The 21460-nt window shown below is 43.8% G+C and overlaps 1 protein-coding gene across 5 annotated transcripts in view; it reads left to right on the forward strand.

Moving 5' to 3' along the window:
- Nucleotides 1–18867, forward strand: part of pdlim7 (PDZ and LIM domain 7) — a 52246-nt gene extending 33379 nt beyond the window's left edge. For 2 of the 5 annotated variants that reach the window (XM_066642371.1, XM_066642370.1), the window contains 6 exons: nucleotides 8964–9025; nucleotides 10423–10666; nucleotides 11295–11475; nucleotides 12908–13028; nucleotides 15222–15337; nucleotides 15641–18867. In XM_066642371.1, the coding sequence (XP_066498468.1) occupies nucleotides 8964–9025; nucleotides 10423–10666; nucleotides 11295–11475; nucleotides 12908–13028; nucleotides 15222–15337; nucleotides 15641–15727 (811 nt within the window). In that variant the 3' untranslated portion in view covers nucleotides 15728–18867. Of the gene's footprint in view, nucleotides 1–629; nucleotides 650–2155; nucleotides 2195–2657; nucleotides 2813–3835; nucleotides 3873–8963; nucleotides 9026–10422; nucleotides 10667–11294; nucleotides 11476–12907; nucleotides 13029–15221; nucleotides 15338–15640 lie in introns of all 5 variants that reach the window. The other 3 variants (XM_066642372.1, XR_010795188.1, XR_010795187.1) reach the window with 3 other exon arrangements.
- Nucleotides 18868–21460: the final 2593 nt, after the last annotated feature.

Genomic DNA, 21460 nt, shown 5'->3' on the forward strand with positions numbered 1-21460 from the left:
TTTATAGCAGCACTGAGCAGTGTGTGTCGGGTGAAGTTTATTCAACTACGTCTGTGTTTTGAAGTTGTTTACAGCACCGCTCATAGATGAGTGTTTACCTGTCGCTGCACACGGCCGTTGTGTCTACGCGTTGTGGCTGCTATTCCAAGAGCTTCAGAATCAACTAAAAAGAGCAGAATGACTCAAAACGTGCTGCTAGCTGTTTTTGGAACCATAGGAATAGGGGGGAAATGGTTGTTACCTGTTTACGCCTTTTGAGTCACTAAGACATCACAGGCTGAATTGGAGCTACTGTGCAAGATGTTAAAAGGGAAGGCTGTTCTGTGGCATGAATAGTCTCGGCGCTGTAGTTTGACCTAACCCTGTCTTTCCTCCACAAGAGCAACACGGAGGAAGATCAGAGACCGAGTTTGAGGCTTACGGTTGTTACGGCCGAGTAATTCATGACTGGTGGTTGTTAAGAAGAAGCCATTTTAAAGCTTGCATGAGGTTTTCTTCATGTTCTGCAAAGTGTGGGCTTTTTTGCTTCAGCTTCTTGGTTTTCACTTGAGTGTGTGTTTTTGTGTAGTTTATTTATATATTTACTATTGTTATTTTTAATTATTATTTTTTTTCTCTCTCTCATGCAGCAGCCGGAGATTATTGACAAGTTAGTAGACTCCACCTTTTCACTTTTTCTTTCATGTGGTCAAATGGTTGTCTGACACCTGCTGTTTAGTCTTGTCCAGCTCTAGAGCACAGTGATCCCTCGTTTTTCGCGGGGGATGCGTTCCAAGACCACCCACGGAAAACGAATTTACGCGAAGTAGAGGAAAGAGATTTTTTTTAAATGTATTTAACGAGTATTTGGACGTTTTAAAACCCTCCCTGTTACTGGTAACAACCCACCCTTTGCATTAAACAGTCATTCTCTAATGTTTTTCAGCTGGAACTACATGTGATATCCTACGTTTCTTTAATAGAGTCATTCCTAAGCTGTGATTTAGCGTCAGTAAATTTCACTCGGATGTAGACGTGAACAATACTTGTACCGTACGTGAGAAATACTTGTAAATAATAAAAGAAAATACTTTTGGCTATTCATCTTTCACAATTTTTCCCTCAATATCCACAATATAACGGCCATAAGCCCCCCTTGAAAAAACTTGTGAAGTAGTGAATCCGCGAAAGTTGAACGGCGAAGTAGCGAGGGGTTACTGTAGATTCTGTCAAATCCCCGACAGCAACCGACAGTTATTTTCTTCTTTGCTGTGATTGCCATTGCTGTGGTTAAATGTGGTTATTTTGACGACATCAATGCCTTGATTTATCCTTAAAAAAACCCAGAGAATATGGCTGATGTTAGCATTCTCAACATCTAAGGCTCACTGAAATGTTCCAGCCTTCTGTAAGATCAGCATAACGAAGGTCATTGTTACAGTTATTAACAAGAATTACATTATCATACACAGCCCTTAGGTTCGGTTTACGAGTCTAGCTCTAGGCTGGCAAAGCACAAGTCTTCTCAAACTCTGATAGATCTTGGTTTTCAACATCAGCTTCACTGTCACTGCATTCACAAGGCATCGCACAAATGCATTGATCAAATTGGTGCTTTGATATCGGTGCTTTTGCGTGGGAGAAAATCGTTCAGACGTTCCATATATTCACCTCAAGTGTAAAGGCCTGTTAGTGAAAGATCCTGCTTTCATTTTTCTGCAGGAAGCAAAAAATACATGGGTTTAAACTGAACAACTCGGAGCTATGTCTTTTTATTTTAAACGGCGAGTTAGTTCCCAGCTGTGGATATTTATTAAATAGAATGATTCGGCAAGAAATGAGGTTCCTGCAGCTGTTGAGTCAGTGTCGGAATGTTTCCCATAGCCTTTTTCACAAGAAAATGTCCAAATCTGTTTCTCAGGACGTTTTCCAGAGTTGCCCTTTCACACATGTAGCATACAGCCGTGTTCGCGTTTGATGTCCAGGTCTTGTTTTCTTTTTTACAACGCAGGAGCTATGACCTTAACATTCCTAACACTGGCCCACACCAAAATGTCCTTGTGAATGCAGCCTTATGTTCAGTTAATGCTGTAGCTACCCTCCATTGCTTTCTTCTTTCTTTTAATATTTCTGTCTGTTGTTATGTCCTGCACTCTCTTTTCCTCCTCTTTTTCAGTCGAGGCGAGGGCTTCTATGAAGACATGTACCCTGAGAAGTAAGTGGTGATGGCATGTTGCTTTAGAGCATTCTGCCTGAGAGTATTGAGAGAGAAAGGAGTTTGTCCTCAGAGTGACCCTCACTGCTTTGCACTTATCTCACCATTTATCGATGTGGTATTCGCACCGAGTCATTTGAGTCACTTATCATAACACGGTGCCTTGTGTGGCTTGAGTGAATCGCTAGCTGTCTGAAGGGGTGCTTTTAGATCTGTCACAGGGATGTTTTTAATGCATGTGTTGTGTATACAAGTGCTATATAAGGAAAATAAATGGCTTATTTTTATGGACAAGTATAAAGTGCTTGTTCTACAGGATGATTGATCACTTGCATAAACACATTAGCCTGCTTGGTTTGGTTGTTTTGGTTTCTAGTTTGTTGCCGTTGTTGCTATGGAGCGTTGTGATGGCAGCCTTTTCTGGAGAAAGGACCATTGTTAACGGGTCTTCCCCCTCACCCAGGCACAGTCTGCGGATGGAGGGTGCCCCCTGCTTTATCCCAAACGACCGCAGTAAGAAGCGTCTGATCGAGGACACGCAGGACTGGCAGCCACGTACTGGCACCACACAGTCACGCTCCTTCCGCATCCTTGCCCAACTCACAGGAACTGACTTCAGTAAGCCACACACTCTCATCCAGCCTTCAGAGACCCCCCCCTCCCTTTACAAGGCCACTCTCCCCAGTCCAGACTCAGATGAGCAGGCAGCTCACATTTAAGAATTTCAGGCTTTGATGGCACATGTGTGGCTGCTTAGAGCTAACCTCTAGTTATGTCCTGACATGAACCAGCTTGTTAATAGCAGCCTGTCACACCCACATTGGCACAACAGGAAGTGTCTCTGTCCCAGCGCCAGGGTCCTGGGGTTGTGGCTCAGGTTACTCTCTGTGAGGAGTTTGGTGTGTTCTCAGTGTCTGCATGGGTTTCCCCTGGGTTTGGCCATGAACAAAGTATCTATAAGTGTGAGTGTGTGAGGGAATAGCTGCATTCCATTTCACAGGTGTATTCCCTACACACTCATGTGATACCAGCTGGTTTAAGTTCTTTCGGACGGGATGCCCTGCTTTCGTAATTAACTGCAGCCATATACGATACCACCAGAAGCATAAACTTTATAAACGGTAACAGATAATGCATTGAATTTTGATATTTTAGGTTTGAAGTCATATGTCCAGCCATTTTTACTGACACCTTACATAAATGACAAGCTTATCCCCTCCCCTCCTTGTGTAGTTTCTAGTTAAGTCACTGTCCTGGCTGTTGAAGTAGAACAGACTGTGGTCTGAAGGCTTAAGCTTACACCTCACAATCCCTGATCTGATGTTGGGAGTTTAACTGTTAGACAGCGTAAAGCCTGCCGCAGCTTTAGGGGTTAGAGACCGGAGTCTGTGTAGTGTTTGATCACCAGAGTCTGATGTGACCTCTGAACGCTGGAGTTAAACTTGTACACGTCCTTGTTACAGCCCCTAACAGGGTTGACTGTTTCCCCTCCTGTTTGAGCCTCTGTTCATAATCCCCTGCAAAAAGATCTGTCCTCAATCCTCCTTGACAGCGTTTAGTGGGTGTGCGACCTCTTGAATGTGACCTTACGTTGCAGCTAAACGGACTGCATCTGATTTGTGTCTCTCGTGCTTCCCTCAGTGCAGGACCCAGATGATGAGACCATGAAAAGGTCCAGGTAAATGTGTGTGTTTTGTGTGGCTCTAATGAAGTGTGGTGGAAAACACTAACCCACTCCCTCACCTTGGGCCTCTCTCCATCTGAGCGCTGTGTGATCAGCTCGCTCAGCTCAGATGAAGGCCAGCGTTAGATCAGGCTTTGATCCTCCCCAGCCATGAGCTCTGCTCACCTCTAATTAGCTGATCTCGTATTCTGTTATTTGCTGTTACAAGACACATGCGCACCATGCACACTGCACGCTGGCAGGGCAGTTTATAATAGTGCTGCTTGTTTTAAGGCACGGTTTGGAGATCTCTTTGCAGAAGCCTGTTTTCTACAACTTCACAGTAGGATTGAGCACTGCTCGTACTGTGTAATGGGCACGGATAGAAGTGTTGCCTGTTGGAATATTAAAAGACGTATTTGAGTGTTGGCACGGAGCATTTCGCTGCATTTCGAGAGGGCCCTGGGTGATATATGAACCCCTCACCTATTCCTTTGCGGCAACCACGACCTAATGGTTAGAGAAACAAGTTTGGGACCGGAGAGTCACCGGTTCGTTCCCAATAACCAGGAGGAACATACACAGTTGAATTGCCCTTGAGCAAGGCACCTAACCTCCAAAACGCCCTCTGGGTGCTGCTACAGGGGAGTGTGTTAACCGCCCCCTAGTCACCGTATATCAGTACAGCAGATGTGTAAATGTTTAATGATGGATATCGACATCGGCCCAGAATTCCCTTATCTGTGCATCCCTAACAACTTTTTATTTTTACCAGACTTATGCATGGAAGTCCTCAAACTGTGCTGCTTTCTGACTGTGTGTTAGTGTTTCTCTGTGATTATCTCTCTCTCATTCTGTTTTCTTTTTCCATTTGTGTTTTTTGTTTGTTGTTTCATTACCTGGATCTCCTCACCTCCACTGTGCTGCCATGGTGTTGTCCTCTCTCTCTCTCTCACTCTTGCTGTCTGTGTCTCTCTCTCTCTCTCTCACTCTTACTGTCTGTCGCTGTCTCTCTCTCTCTCTCTCTGTCTCTCTCTCTCTCTCTCTCTCTCTCTCTCTCTCTCTCTCTCTCTCTCTCTCTCGCTCTCTCTCTCTCTCTCTCACTCTTGCTGTCTCTCTCTCTCTCTCTCTCTCTCTCTCTCTCTCTCTCTCACACACACTCTTGCTGTCTGTCTCTCTCTTGCTGTCTGTCTCTCTCTGTCTCTGTTTGCGTGCTGGCCGTGGCAGGGAAAAGTTCCTGAGCGAGATTCAGAGCCCTCGCTATGCCAGGCTGAGAGACTGGCACCACGACAGGTCCGCCCGCACCCTCAACATCAAGTCGTGAACCTTTTTGATCCTCCCCTGAAACACTGGTCCCAAAGCCTCCCTTCAAACCAGGGCAATGTGGCTCGCCAGCCATGGGCATCACACACTGACCCCGGCAATATGCTGGACGTGGGGTGGGGATGTAAAAAACTTAAAGTTTAAAAAAAAAAAAATCTTTAAAAGAAAAAAATACAAAACTTTGTGAGGAAACACAGCTGAGATCATAAAGCTGAAGTGGAAAAGAATGCAAACTGAGCCTGACGCCCCATTTCCTCCCTACACACACAGACTGTGTAGAGTTAGCACACTGACAAACCCTCTCTCTCTCCCTCTCTCTTTTCTCTCTCTCCTTTAATCCCGCTTATCTACAGATTGATCTGTAGAGCTGTTACCGTCGGGAGGGAGTTGTCAGCTGTCGGACAGTTCTGTTATTTCACTCCGATTGTGTTAGTGTAGCTCTGTGATTTTGATCTTTCATCTTTTACCCCTTTTTCCCTTTACACTTTCCTTCACTGTGTTTTAATGCTCATCGAAATATTTTCTCTGGCCCTCTCCCTCCCTCTCTGTGACTCTGTCTTCAATGAGCAAAAAGAGCCTGAAACAACCTGTTGACTTTTCTCTGCTTGTTTCTGATTTCATGAATCATTAAAGCCTTTCTTCCTTCCCTCTGTCTCCTCGTTTTCTTTGTCTTTTTGTTGAAGCCTTTGCTTTCTTTGACTTCTTTCCCTTTGTGAGTTTAGAACGATGAGGCTTTGGACCGTCTTTTGATGGTTAATCACCCTCCTGTGGTCAATATTTCACTGGTGTGGGTCATTTACTCAGTGTGAGGAAGATGGAGCAGAGCAGGGTTTACATGACACTGACACGGTCAGAAATACCAGTGTTTTACAGTTCTTTAGACACAGGCGATGAATAAGCGCAAAATGGAGACTGCGTGTATTTAATGAGTCTTAAAATCAGTATTGAACGCTTTTGAAACCTTGAAAATACCAGTTTTTCAGGTTAAAGAGCTGTGCTTTAAAATGGCATTTTATCAAAGTTATTCACTTCAGATCTAAGAATTCCACACTGATCCAGTGCTTTGCTTCCCACAGAAAGGTGTGTGTGTGTGTGTGTGTGTGTGTGTGTGTGTGTGTGTGTGTGTGTGTGTGTGTGTGTGTGTGTGTGTGTGTGTGTGTGTGTGTGTGTGTGTGTGTGTGTGTGTGTGTGTGTGTGTGTGTGTGTGTGTGTGTGTGTGTGTGTGTGTGTGTGTGTGTGTGTGTGTGTGTGTGTGTGTGTGTGTGTGTGTGTGTGTGTGTGTGTGTGTGTGTGTGTGTGTGTGTGTGTGTGTGTGTGTGTGTGTGTGTGTGTGTGTGTGTGTGTGTGTGTGTGTTCTTATGCCCATCACACGTTGATTGGTCTGAGGCCAAATTGAATGTTACAGCAAACACTCATGGGTACTTCATTAAAGAAGGAACTATATCTTGGCTGAAGAACAGCATTTGGGTTTTAGGAGGTGACGTGGGCATGTATTTTACTGAAATATGCCTTTAACGTAAATCAGGACCTCGTTTCCTCTTTAAACATTTCCCAGTGAAGTGTAGTTCACGCTTGGCTTCATTTCAAAGTATTATTTTATGAATGAAACACATGACATACTCACAATTACTGTAATTAAGGGTGTAATTGCTATAACTAATTAATAAATGACTATATCTTTAAAAGCTGTAGATCTAAGCGCTTATCACTTTTTCACAGCATTTGTTGGAGATGATCAAACGGGGTCTTTTTAAAGCGTAATTCCTCCTTTGTTGTGTCTGTCGGGTAGGTATCGCATGCCTGCGCGTGAAAGCCTTTTCTGGTCATGAAAGGAAAGGGGGGAGGAAAAGGAGACTAGTCACGTCTGAACGCTACAGGGCAGTTTGACAGGCGTGTGCTGATGAACAATAATTTAACCCACGGCAATCCATAGAACATTAATCAAAGCTGACTTTTTGTTGCCTCATCGAGTATGAGGAATGGCAGAAACGCACACAGACGGGCGTTTCTCAACCTGAGAAGTAAGTGATGTATGAGGCTGATCATTTTGGTTCTGAAAAAAATGGGTAGAACGGGGTAAGTGTTGGACCTCAGTGCAAGGGGATTTCTTTTAGTTCAGCTGTGTTTCATTTAGAGTAAAAAAGAAAAGGATTTGTTTTAAATAAACTTACTGTTAAAACGTGTGACGCAGTGTGATGTACGTCTCCAGAGCTGTTAATAATCATTACATTATTTTTTACAATATATAAATTATAAAGCCCTTGTCTCTCTTTCTGTCTCTCTCTCTTACTTTCTTTCTTGCTCTCTCTCTTCTCTCTCTTTGTCTCTCTCTCCCTCTTTTCTCACTCTCTTTTCTCTCTTTTGCTCTTTCTGTCTCTCTCTTTCGCTCTTTCTTTCTGTCTCTTGCTCTCTATTTCTCTCTCCCTCTTTTCTCACTCTCTTCTCTCTTTCTCTCTCTTTCTATCTTTCTGTCTCTCTCTTGCTCTCTATTTCTCTCTCCCTCTTTTCTCACTCTTTTCTCTCTTTTGCTCTTTCTGTCTCTCTCTTCTCTCTCTTGCTCTCTTTTGCTCTTTCTGTCTCTCTCTCTTTCTTTCTCGCTCTCTATTTCTCTCTCCCTCTTTTCTCACTCTCTTTTGCTCTTTCTGTCTCACTCTCTTTATCTCTCTTTCGCTCTCTTTCTATCTTTCTGGCTCTCTATTTCACTCTCTCTCTTTTCTCTCTTTTGCTCTTTCTGTCTCTCTCTCTCTCTCTCTCTCTCAAGACCAGGAACCTGAATATATTATTTAATTAAAACAGATCATTCCGCTTTCCCATCTTTAGGATAGCACTTAATACACTGTATCCAAATGTGTGTAGACACGCCCTTTTTAAGTGGAGCACCCATTGTGGAGACACACATTCCAATACGTCAGAATTAACACGCTAAAGCACATTAATGCATATGGAAATATAATGTTTTTAACACTGTGTAAACGCAGCATAACTACTGTTAATTTCAGAAAATTGTCTTTTTCTAAATTATTATTTTGTTTGTGTTACTACTGCGGTCAAAATAATCACAAGATCACCTTAACAGTGCTATGTTTTGGCTAGAAGAGAATAAAGCCCCCTCAGCCTTGGGCTGTGAAGCAGTGGAACTGCATTCTCTAAAGTGACTGAGCCACATCCAACACCTCTGGGATGTTCTGGAGCGGTGTCTATGATCCAGAACTAATCCTCCGTCATCAGACTTCACTAATGCTCTCATGGACAACTACAATCAAATCCTCGCAGCAATGTCCTAGTGTGAGAAGAGCGGACGCTGTAACTGCAGCAGAGAGGAACAAACGGGATTTCAGACGGAATGTTTTTCTGTAAAGCAGGTTTTTGTTAGAAAAGTGTATGAATACTGAGCATAATTACCCACAGCAAACTGTGGCTGAACGTCATTAACCTCAGAGCACCTTCCTGTTCCTCCAGGCCAGGCTACTGATTATTCATTATAAAATGATTTAACCTGCTGACTCTGCTGGGTGTGAGCCTTCCTGAGCAGGATGTTACTGCCAGACTTGATACGGCCCTGTAACATTTTTATTGGCCTGCTCCACTGCTGTTGTTTTTCCTGACAGACTTGATTCTGAGAAACATTTCTCTCTCTCTCTCTCTCTCTCTCTCTCTCTCTCTCTCTCTCTCTCTCTCTCTCTCTCTCTCTCTCTCTCTCTCTCTCTCTCTCTCTCTCTCTCTCTCTCTCTCTCTCTCTCTCTCTCTCTCTCTCTCTCTCTCTCTCTCTCTCTCTCTCTCTAGCCATGGAGTGACCTCCTGCCCCAGCAACACCAAACCAGCTCCAAAACCTGAGACAGCTCGAGGTAAATTGTCCCAACGAAGGCAGACACTGATATAAGGCTCAGTGAAGCAGCCACAGATGATGAATTCTAGTCGGTCTGACCTCCCGTCGTGTTCGTTAAATAACATTTATCTTATCTTTTTATACGCAATTATTTGTAAGTGACCTTGGGCCCCTGAGAAAATATGAAAAAATATGATGATTTGGGCCGCAAGCAATTATTTGAGTAATATAAACAGAATAAATACAGTGAGTTACAGGATAAATACCCACTGTCCTGTACCAAGTGTAGCAACTCAATCGCAGATTATAGTAAATCAGGGGCGCTGGATATGAAATGCATGGGCTAGAAACTATATCAGGAGTGGAAAATTACGGAGCACTTTGTAGTTCTACAATTACAGACTGTAGTCAACCTGTTTCTCTGCTGCGGTGCCGTTCAAACTTTGAAGCTTTGTCCACTCAATGTCCGCTCGGTTAGACACTCCTACCTCGTTGGTCCATCTTCATTTCATTCATTATCTGTAACTGCTTATCCAATTCAGGGCCGCAGTGGGTCCAGAGCCTACCTGGAATCATTGGGCACAAGGCGGGAATACACCCTGGAGGGGGCGCCAGTCCTTCACAGGGCAACACAGACACACACATTCACTCACATCTACGGACACTTTTGAGTCGCCAATCCACCTACCAACGTGTGTTTTTGGACTGTGGGAGGAAACCGGAGCACCCGGAGGAAACCCACCACACTCCTCACAGACAGTCACCCGGAGGAAACCCACGCGGACACAGGGAGAACACACCACACTCCTCACACAGTCACCCGGAGCGGGAATCGAACCCACAACCTCCAGGTCCCTGGAGCTGTGTGACTGCGACACCTACCTGCTACACCACCGTGCCGCCATTGGTCCATCTTGTAGATGGAAAATCAGAGACAGCAGCCCATCTGTTGCTACACAGTTACCACCGTAACACACACTAACACACCCCACCACATCAGTGCCACTGCAGCGTTGGGAATGATCCACCACTCAAATCATACCTGCTCTGTGGCGGTCCTGATCACTGAAGAATGGGGATAAGAAACAATGCAGGGAAACAAATGGACTACAGTCTGTAATGTTAGAACTACAGTGTTTCTGTAGGGTAATTGGTGCTGATAAAATGGCCAGTCAGTGTAGATACAAGGTAGCCCTGTGATTTGCCAGGAAGGTTGCTAGGAGTAACCTTTTTTCCCCCTTATGTATTTGATTAATATTACATATTTATTCACTCCTTTGTTTGAAACGTTAGTGACTTATTGATTGATAATCTCTCTGCATGTTTATCCAGCACTGACTCTGACCTCTTAGTAAACACTAATGGTAGCAATATGAAGATTAATGTGTCACTATGTTTCTGCTTACTGACCTTTAGCTCCAGCGCCTGCCAAACCTCCGGGCAATTCTGCACCGTCCTGCCGCCCCCCGTGGGTGACAGACCCCAATTTTGCAGAGCGTTACCACCCAGAAAAGACGAGCACCGTGGTGACGCAGCACAGCCAGCCAGCGCAGCCCACGCCCATGCAGCAGCGCAGCTCCATCCTACAGGCAGCACAGCAGAACCCCGCTGAGAACACCGGGCGCACCCCACTCTGCGCCGCATGCAAGAAGATCATCAGGTAAAACGGCACTCCGGCGCTAAACTTGAGCAGCACTGCTGAGTCTGATCCAGTTGCAGAGGGAAAGGGGGATAACAGTGTTCTGAGCAGCTGTGTGTGGGGGTGTATGTGCAGGACTGCATTCAATTCTGTAGATTTTTTTGTCTTTACAGAGGTCATACTCTTATTTTCACACAAAAAACCCCAACAAAAACCATCTGGTCACGGTGGCTAAAAGTTTGCTTGCGACCCGTATTTTCAGCGTCCAAAATCGAGTGGCTCCAGTCGTGAGGTGACGGGCTGCGAGTGCTTAAAGAGCAGAAATCAATGGGGAAATGTGGAGGTAAATGTCAATATTTAGAAAAGGAGAAAAGGCGGAGCTGCGGTGGAAGGAAAAGGTTGTGTCAAAAGAAGGTAATGTTTCTCTGAATGTGCTGAAGATTGAAACGGGGCGATGTCCTCTGGCTTTCTGCGGCGAGAGATCGATACAAAAAGACCCACTATTTCCGTTAGAGTAGCCGCTGCTCTCTGGATTCTTACAAGTGCTAAACCTTAACTTTTGATCGCACAAGTGACCCTTTCTCTGTAAAGCAAAAGGGGAGGTGTGTGTGTACGTGTTGACATCCATCTTCTCCATGTGTGTTTTCAGGGGCCGCTATGTGGTAGCTCTGGGCCGTTCCTGGCACCCAGAAGAGTTTACGTGCTCGCAGTGCCGGACTGTGCTGGACGAGGGTGGCTTCTTTGAGGAAAAAGGCTCCGTTTATTGCACCAAGTGCTACGACAATCGCTACGCCCCCAACTGCGCCAAATGCAAGAAGAAGATAACTGGAGTGAGCACATTCACAACATAATCACCCAGCCTTTCACACCAGGGCTGTTAGAAGGTGGGGGTTGGGGGGGATACGGGTTGGGGGTTTTGTGAAATGTTAGCACTCAGTCTTTTTTTCCCCCTTCCCCTCAATTTCCGTCCCACCTCGCTGCAAGAGCCTCTCTGGCAGCTCTCTGTGTGAGGAATAAAGTGCACTCAGCATGGCCACGGAGATTGGGGGAAGAGCGCTCACTCTCAGCAGAAGAGATTCTGTTCCTGTGTAAACGGTGTGACACAGCTGCACCTCCATTAATGACGATAGAAAAAGACAGTGTGGTATTTTATGATTATCATTAAACACTATGCTTTTCGTCTGTTCGCCTGTCTAGATGAGGTCACTACTAAAAAAAAAATACATTTGAAATGTGGCACAACTTGTGGGGCTTGTGTTTTGGATTGTTCCGAAAATTTACATCCAACAGTCGCTTTAAATCCCCATCTCCAGGCTGCACTCCACTTCACATTTAGTCAAGAAACAGCTACCGAATCTCTAAATTAAAAACCATATACCTACCCAACAAACCATTCATTCATTATCTGAAACCCTTATCCAGTTCAGGGTCGCGGTGGGTCCAGAGCCTACCTGGAATCATTGGGCGCAAGGCGGGAATACACCCTGGAGGGGGCGCCAGTCCTTCACAGGGCAACAAAGACACACACATTCACTTACCCCCTACGGACACTTTGGAGTCACCAATCCACCTACCAACGTGTGTTTTTGGACTGTGGGAGGAAACCCACGCGGACACAGGGAGAACACACCACACTCCTCACAGACAGTCACTCGGAGCGGGAATCAAACCCACAACCTCCAGGCCCCTGGAGCTGTGTGACTGCGACACTACCTGCTACACTTCTAACCTCTTTAAAAGCAGCTTAAACCACTGCCTTCCATTTGAGAGTGAGAGATCTGGAGGGAAGCGTGCTCATTTATATTTAGTCTAAAGTAAATGTACTGTATTTTTATAGGTATCTTTTATAGGTCAAGTTTGTGTGTGATGTGGGGTTGAACTGTGATTGGCTGACTATCATTTTTAAACAAGTACCTTTTCTCATGGCCTCGGCAGATTTAATAAAGTGAAAATGAAAAATGGCTGAGTAGAGATAAGACTTCTGAGTCTTTTCTGCGGCCCCCTGAGCACCCCACTGAGCTCCTCCAGGAGGCCGCGGTGTCCAGTCAGAGAAGCGTTGGTGTAAAGGGTTGAGAGACTTGAGTGCTCAGCTGCATTAATACACGTGCTTGAGAAAGTGATGGCCTGATTTTTTTTTTCTTATTTATTTATTTATTTATTTATTTATTTTTTAAAGAGTGTGTGTGTGTGTAGAGATGTCGTGAATGGCTCTCACACGTCCACCGCCACTTTTTTTCTTTCTTTTTCTTTCTCTCTCTGCAGGAGATCATGCACGCCCTAAAGATGACCTACCACGTCCAGTGCTTCCTGTGTGCCGCCTGCAAAACGCCCATCAGGAACCAGGCTTTCTACATGGAAGAGGGAGAGCCCTACTGTGAGCGAGGTGAGAGCCTTAGTCACGGCCTCTCGCGCCTGACCGCACATCGTATCGACAGCCCCCACAGAGCCAGGGCCCGGGGCTCCTGCTGCCTTTAATCATTCAGACACTGCCACTTTGCTGCAGACATCAAACTCGCCCTGTACCCCGTGCCCCGAGCCCCAGGCATCGACCGACAGCACCTCCTCAGCTCCCTTCTGCTCCCAGTCAGATTACGGGCATGATGGTTTTATTTGGCAGTGATTTATTGCCCACAGTTGTTCATAAAGAGTTTGATTAGCTCCGTTGTTTTTGTTCTTGTTTCCAGATCAGTGGATAAAACACTGAGTGCATTTTAAAAATACAGTTAAAGTACTGGAGTCTGTTTAATTTTTGAGGGATGGCATTCCACAACTTAACTCCATAAAATTTGTGTAGATCTTTTATTAATTCCCATTCAGTCCTAAGCGCCTTTTTAATCTCTCATGTTTTTTTTTCTCCTCTTTCCCCACTCTCTTCTTGTTCACTCTTCCTTTTTTAGTGAATGTGACTTGAATTTCCTCCCGATGCAGTTTTCTCCTCCTAATCTAACAGGCGCAGAAGTTTAAAATTGTGTAGATCCGGCGAGGGCCCCTTTTTTTATGGAAATGAAGCGTGCGGTCAGTGTGTTTTTTGCATCTCGAGTGTTCTTGTGTCAGCATTCGGCGGAGAGAGGCTGACGGATTCTGTTAGGAGGCAGGAGCTGAGTGTTGATCAAATAGCTGCCGTCTCAGCACGGTGAAAAGACTGGGCTCCAAAACCACAGCCTCCGATTAGCGTCTCTTAAGCCTGCCACTTTAAACCCCCCGCCGCAGCTGCAGTAGAAAAAAACTGGGACAGTGCATTTAGACATCTGGAGCAATTTGTGTTATCAAAGCCTCCGGCCCTGCTCGCATGGACAGAGCTAATGTAATCCTCCTTTTCTTCTCTTTCTCTACGCAACTTTCTTTTTGAAAGAGTTATCAGAGTTATTGTAAACCTATCAGGACACTAAGAAAGAAACAGCAAGGATAGTTTAGGAAAAAAATGTCTGAAAGTTATTACAATATTCCAGTTTTGAAGTAACACGTAATAAACGTTTATAAACACAATCTGGGCTTCTAATACCATGCAATTATAATTCAAAATGTTTTCTGTTAACATTCAGTGGCTCTCATTCCAGACAAACCACTTGAGAGTAGGCTCTTATTTCCAATAGCTTTTGATTCTTTGCACTTTCCCTGACATTTTTTAATTTTTTATTTTTTTCCAGATTGAAAATCTACATTGTAATATTTACAGGTATTTGTGCTGTTAATTAGTTGATGTTTTACTTGTGTAGGCCATAATTACATGCAATCTTTTCTATTGTACTCATTTTTGTACTAATCACAGAATGATTGTATGAAGAGACTGGATAAATAACAGAATTAAAACAGAGCATTAAAAAATGGCATCACATGAAAGAAAACAAAGGAAAGATAATTTGCACCGTTTTTGGGCCAAACTTAATTTAGAACTATAATTAGAGAGCATGTAAACAACAACAAACAGTGCGCATTAGTTGTGTAAACTGTATGGCAAAGCTGCTTACACTGAACAGTCTGCACTGCGCTCGCTGCTCGCGCTGGAGGATAATGCTTTTCGCAAAACTCAGTCTGTACCACGCTCTCTGATGGAATGTGAAAGTAGGCGAGTTTCCCTGTGGGGTGAGGGAGAGTTCAGAAACGGGTAACCACTAGCCTTTCGTACATGTTGGAAGGAACTACGAAACAGGACGGCCTTGTGCTGTTTTTATTGGCTGTGTGTAGCTTTGTCTGCAACGCAGAACACAAAAGTTGAGAACATTATAACCTTCTGTGACCCTTCGCATCTGCTGCGACTGGCTGGGTTTCTGCAGCAAAAACAAAGCCCAGAACGCAGCAAAAATTGTCTTCCCCTGTTTAATCTATTTTATTTATATTAGAATTACAGTTTCAAACCCATTGTGATGCTCCATTTACCTATAATAGGGAGAACAGAGCCATACACTGGGCTCAGCACTGCAGAAACTGCGCTGTGTCATTTTTGGAGGAGGGTAGGAGGGTAGGGTAGCTGCTTTAAAAATGAGCAAAAATACCAGCTCTTACCTAGTGTTCCTCTAAATATCCAGTGTGTTTCTGTCCAAACTAATCATAATCATGTCTGTTAATGTCTCCACAGATTATGAAAAGATGTTTGGCACCAAATGTCACGGCTGTGACTTCAAGATCGATGCCGGCGACCGTTTCCTGGAGGCCCTCGGCTACAGCTGGCACGACACTTGCTTCGTCTGCGCCGTAAGTCTTTATTTTTATTATTTATTATTTGTCCTGTTGTCTCTTCCCTCAGTTCTTTCAGAAACTTTAAAAAACATCAGCTGGCTTCTGACCTCCAGATTTTTCTCCCTGAAATGTTTGTCTTCTGAACAGACTCAAATGGAATAACCCTCCCTCTGCCTCTCCCTCCTTCCACAGCCCCATCGTTCACCGAGAATAGCCTCCTTTTGTGTTCCCTCTCAGAGATTGATTAGGATTCTTCTCCTTTTTTTTTTAAATCTTTTTTTTTTCATCTTCTCCTTCTTCTTCCCCCCGTCTCTGCAGCTTTGCCATATCAATCTGGAGGGAAAGACGTTCTATTCGAAGAAGGATAAGCCTCTGTGTAAAGGTCACGCCTTCTCCACTCTTTGAGGAGCTGAGCCCCAGCGCTCGAGTGGCAGTGAGGGGAGGACAGTCCGGCTCCACCAGAGAAAGAGAGAGAGAGAACACTTCACCTCAATCCTTCAGCCCACAGCATTTGTTAGAGCTGCCATGGAGCAACGTTATAAAAATGGGAGTAGAGGAACAGTGTTGAACATAGGCTTCTCTTTATTTTGGTCACTATTGGGAGAAAACCATATTACTTCTTCATACAAGATCAGCATCCTGTTATGTGACTTCGGGTTTAAATATATACATGCAGAAATAAATAACACAAGCATAGCCAAGGTTTTCTCCCAGTAGAGATGATTATCATTGCCTTTGAAGTGGTTTGATATGAAATGATACGTCCTAGAGAAATAACCTTAGGTTTTCAGCATCTCAGATGCAGAAATAGCCATTTTTTTCTACTGTCCAGAATGATCAGACAGTTATACCTCCTGAATGTAACCATGTTTTATGCCAAAACTCTCAGATCTATCTCAAACCTATGATTACACATCGTCTCTGGTGTCTGCCAGCTTCTTCTCAGCTAACTTTCTGTAGGAGCTTTAGAGAGTCATTGAACCCCTCAGACGTTTGTGGACATCTCCGGAAGCTTCTCTAGAACAGAACGTTTTGCATCAAACCACTCCGTGATCCACGGCTGTTGGAATTCACCTTTCTAATCTTCATGTATGTAAATGTAATGGGATTTTTGCCCATTTCTATTGGTCCATTCCCCAGAACTGTTCATACGTTGTAAAGAGCAGCTGGTGTTTTCAAATGGTTTGGAAAATGCATATAAACCAATAGCTTTACGAGGAGTTCTTACGACGGCGACATGATGCTGGATACCAGCTGTTACAACCACATGTAATAGAGGGATGTGAGTCTTCAGGCAGGTGAAGCTGGTCGACATGTCCTCAACCTCCACTGTGTCTGCGCAGATTAGCTTTTCATCACTGTGGGAAACTATCAGTATTTATGAACCGAAGGGCACCTTTCCTCCAACGGATTAAAGCTGATTGTGGGCTAAACACGCTCTCCTGTGGAGGCTCCCCACTGAAAGTGTGATTTATTCCAAGACCAGGCTATATCTGGCTTCAGGTGGGAAAATGCCTTTAATATATATATATATATATATAGCAGGCTAAAAACCACTGCACTGTTTCTTCCTTTTCCCCAGTACATGTCTAATATTGATGCTTATTTTTCACAGATTACTGCTGATTTTAGGGTTGTGTTTGACCCTCTCCACAGCAGTGTGTGTGGAAGGTTTGGTCGTCACTCGTCACATAGCATGTGAAAATATCTACATCTTCCACAGGGAACACACTAATGCTACAATTTATTTCAGCAAATAATAATAAAAAAACAGTGTGCTGAAATTTGCAGAAAATACCAGGCTTATGTTTTGTTCCCTGTTAAGTGTGTGAACTTATTTTCACATAGAAAATGTCCAGAGGTGTCCAAACTTTTAGATGCATTGTGTGAATATATACCTTCAAGCCAAAGGCAAAGCTGACATTTATTTTTTTGTGTGTTACAGTTTTGATATTTTTAATCATGTTACTCACATAGGCTCATGTGTTAGGACCCTCGCCCTGGAGAACTCATTGGTTGGAACGGTAGGTTGGAGTAGGCCCCGAACCCCAGTCGGCTGTGTGTAATGCACTATGCTACCACATGCAAGTCTCGTCTTTTGTGTTAGAATATGCAAGCAGCTGCTGCCTGTATGAATCAGCTGCAGAGTGTGTTTTCCCTGTGTGCAGAAACCGGCTGCGAGACTGTGATTTACTCAGTTTCCACCTTAACGCTGCCCTCCAACCCCCCAGACGGAGCAGAGACCTAGTTTTCCCTGCCGTCTGATTTGCTGTGCCGAGGTACTTAAGGTAATGGCAAACCACTGAGGAAGAAAAAAAGAGCCGCTGGCAGCAGAACAGCAGTGCATTAGCGCTGATTGCGACCATTTCATATTGACCCGACCAATGATCTTTACGTGCCTCCAATACAGAGCGCCGCCACATCTATCTGCTTTAATCCGACAGGTAACTCTAATTAAGAAACGGCTCAGGGCCTGCATACACTAAGCTGGGCTTGTGCCAACACCTTACACTCCTCTGAGCTAAAGACATGCAAAGGAATAGGCTTTTACTGACCAAAGACTTCTATTGCGAAGTGGCATCCGCTAGAACGCTGCCATACACCATCATCGTCCGCATATGTTGCTCCGTGGAAATGCTGGAAGTGCGCTACACATCCAGAAGTTATTGCATTCAGCTCCTTTACAGACATTCAAGAGCATGCTCAGCCTCCAAATCTCCAAAGTGTAGTATAGCTCCTTTCCAGAAGAGTAGAAACTGTTACTGCGGCAAAGTCACAACAAACTCCATATTAATGCCCTTGGTGTCTACAAACTTTTGGGCACCCTGTGTATGACTCTCATTTTTCCACCTAATCTCTATCGGATGCATTTGCGGCATATGGTCAATAACCAAAGGCGTCGATTTCCTTGTGTTTCCATGCTCTCAGTCTAAGAACAGAGAACCTATTAGCTCCAAACTCTATCAATAGAAGTCAGTGGGCAGATGCTGAATTGCATTCCCCTTGGTTTCTATTGCATGTTGTGTAGGAAATTGTGTGTGATAACTGTCCACATGCTACAGATTAGTTCTTTTAAGGTGGCATGTTATCGTATTAAAAGAAGGGGATTATCAATGTTCGCACCATGCACATGCTCATGCTCCACGTGTGCTGAAACGGTGCTGCTGTTCTTTTTGAAGAATATCGTTGACATGCAGAAAGCATGTAGCACACACTCCATCTTCAGAATAACAATGAGATCCTCCCCTTATCTGAAACACCTCTGACTTTAACAGAAACCAAACACTCCAGGAACTGAAATGCAGTTTAATGTGCCTTTTTATTTTTGTATTGAAATATTCCTTGTGTTAAGTGCCTTTTTCAATCGCTTTTCAATCGCAGCTACAGACTTTATCCTGAGCGTCTTTTTCAAAACTGAAAACTGCTGTACCCTTTCTTCCACCGTAGAAATGTTTTATGCAAATACATGGCATTTATAGATGTTATTGTTAGACATTTAATCATCTGTAGTTGTATTGTTAATAAAAAATAAAATAAATACCTGAAAGCCTTTCCATTCTGGGTGTCTATACAGAACTGTGCAAAAATCAGAGACTGTCTTTCATTTAAATTCAAAGCAATTATTCATTCATTCATTATCTGTAACTCTTATCCAATTCAGAGTCGCAGTGGGTCCAGAGCCTACCTGGAGTCATTGGGCGCAAGGCAGGAATACACCCTGGAGGGTGCGCCAGTCCTTCATAGGGCAACACAGACACACACACATTCATACCTACGGACACTTTTGAGTCACCAATCCACCTACTAACGTGTGTTTTTTGGATCGTGGGAGGAAACCGGAGCACCCGGAGGAAACCCACGCATACACAGGGAGAACACACCAACTCCTCATAGACAGTCATCCGGAGCGGGAATCGAACCCACAACCTCCAGGTCCCTGGAGCTGTGTGACTGTGACACTACCTGCTGCACCACCGTGCCACCCTCAAAGCGATTAGTTATTTTATTTTTTTCAGAGATGATATAAACCATGTTTTTGGAATTGGTAAACCAAGTAAATCAACGACGACTGGTTTTGCTAATCATCTGTAGAATAAAATGAAGACACAAGCCCTCTTTTAACAATATATAATTTATTTACATCCATTTCAGGTTGAATTACTATACATACCTTTCTGAAATTTCATAGATATATATACATAAGGCCAAGTAAATACTTGAAAGCACTTAGAAACGAATTTCCAAAATTCTACCCACAAATCCATATCATTGTCCAAAAAAGTACAGAAAACCCTCCGTCACGGGGCTTGCTGATAGCACGAAGTCATCAACGACGATTTACATTGACGAGGAAAAACCAAAAGTACAAAAAAAAAAAAAGAAAGAAACCTTTTTAAAATATGATTTTAAAAAAAGAATTGTACAATTGCATAAGCGCTGTGGCGTGTTAAATACAGCATTTTGACTTGCAGAAAGGCAAGGGACATTGAATAAACAAATCGAAGAACATTCACAGGTACACAATTCTACTGGTTGTTGGAAAATAAAGTTGAGATCAGTCAATGTACGCTCACACACACACACACACACTCGCTCACACAAACACACATTCTTTTGTACAGAACAGCTATGGCTGAAGTCGACTAAATGTACAGCGATGGCGGGGGGATATTGGCTTTTCTTTTCTTGGACGCGTTGTTGAATCAGAAAGACGTCCAAATGTGGCTTTTTAAAATGTTTTTTACAATTTTAGTTCGTTTTTATTGGAGTTTGAGTGTGAAATGTAGCGTATGCAGGAAAAAAGAGTCAACATTTAACATCCATGTTGAGTGAGGTGGCTTTGAAGGACATTTTTGCTCAAACTGCTACCTGAGGGTTGGGTATTGGTTTGTTTTATTGACGATCCTAACACAGGTGATTGCAAAAGTTAGGACACCCCGAGTTAGAGGACACATTTTGTTTAAAAAATAATAATAATAATAAAAAACATTTATAAATAAGCAGTCGTCCTCTAGAGTGAAGTTATGCTAGGTGTGATTTGTATTTAGGCAGATGCTAATGTTCATCTGTAGAATGTAACAAGTTGGTGGGTGAATAAAACACAAGACATATGCATTTATTTAAGATAAAGCTAATAAACAGCAATACGTTGTGTAATAAAGTTCAAGTGCCTTCCAGCCCAGATAGCAATGGAGGTACAGCCCAAATATATAACATCATCAGTTTTATTATTGCCCACATTTAGCCTTGAACAACAGCACTGACTCCGTGAGTCTGGATGCATCCCCTCAGCCAATGCTCCATCTTATATCAGGTCTGCTGTGGAACAAGTCTGGGCAAAGTCGACAGTTGGCCCACACAACACCTGTCCGTGCCGTAGCTGGTCCACCAGGCTCAAATGTGCTTGCTATCTGGGAGGAAACTGGCCACAGAACCCCCAGCCTAGTGTCTAATCCAGTAACACATCCACCGTTTTTGGACTGAGATGATTAGATGAGTTATTGTTAACACTCTGAATGAGCAAATAATTTATAAAACAGAGGGCTGCCCAAACTTTTGCACACAGCTGTATGTGAAAACTCCGAGTCCCTTCCCTCACCTCGTTCACACAGTTCCACTGAGGACCTTTTTTTTTTCTTTTTTCTTTTTAGAAACGAGTGATCTTTGAATATTTAAAGTATGTCTTTCCTCAGAGTGACCCGGAATAAACCCCATCCAGTTCTCCGCCCGCCTCGGGATGGATCACACAAACGGTGTTGGAGTACAGAGCTCTGTACAGAGCCTCTATCAAAGGCAAGAACCAAAGATTTAGGTTTACACACTTTAAGGTGCGTATTATTCATTCACTCTTAATTTAATCATTGTGAACGTATTGTTCCCACTGCAGCCCTGGAATAATGTTTCGTTCCACTGGAGCAGTTTGAGGGAGCGATTTATACCGAGGGAATGATTTCATAAATTGAGGGCGCACTGTATTTCAATTAAGGGAATGCACTGTTCAGCAGGGAATGAGTTATTCTACTGAGACACTGTGTTTTAAGCCTCCACATGTATATTTTCTGAAGTTGACCTCAGAAGGCCTCCACAGGCCGTAACGGCCAGCACTGCGGAAATCCTTCCCCTCTCCTTTAATTAAAG

Source organism: Hoplias malabaricus, chromosome 13, assembly GCF_029633855.1.
Source record: "Hoplias malabaricus isolate fHopMal1 chromosome 13, fHopMal1.hap1, whole genome shotgun sequence".
Lineage (NCBI taxonomy): Eukaryota > Metazoa > Chordata > Actinopteri > Characiformes > Erythrinidae > Hoplias > Hoplias malabaricus.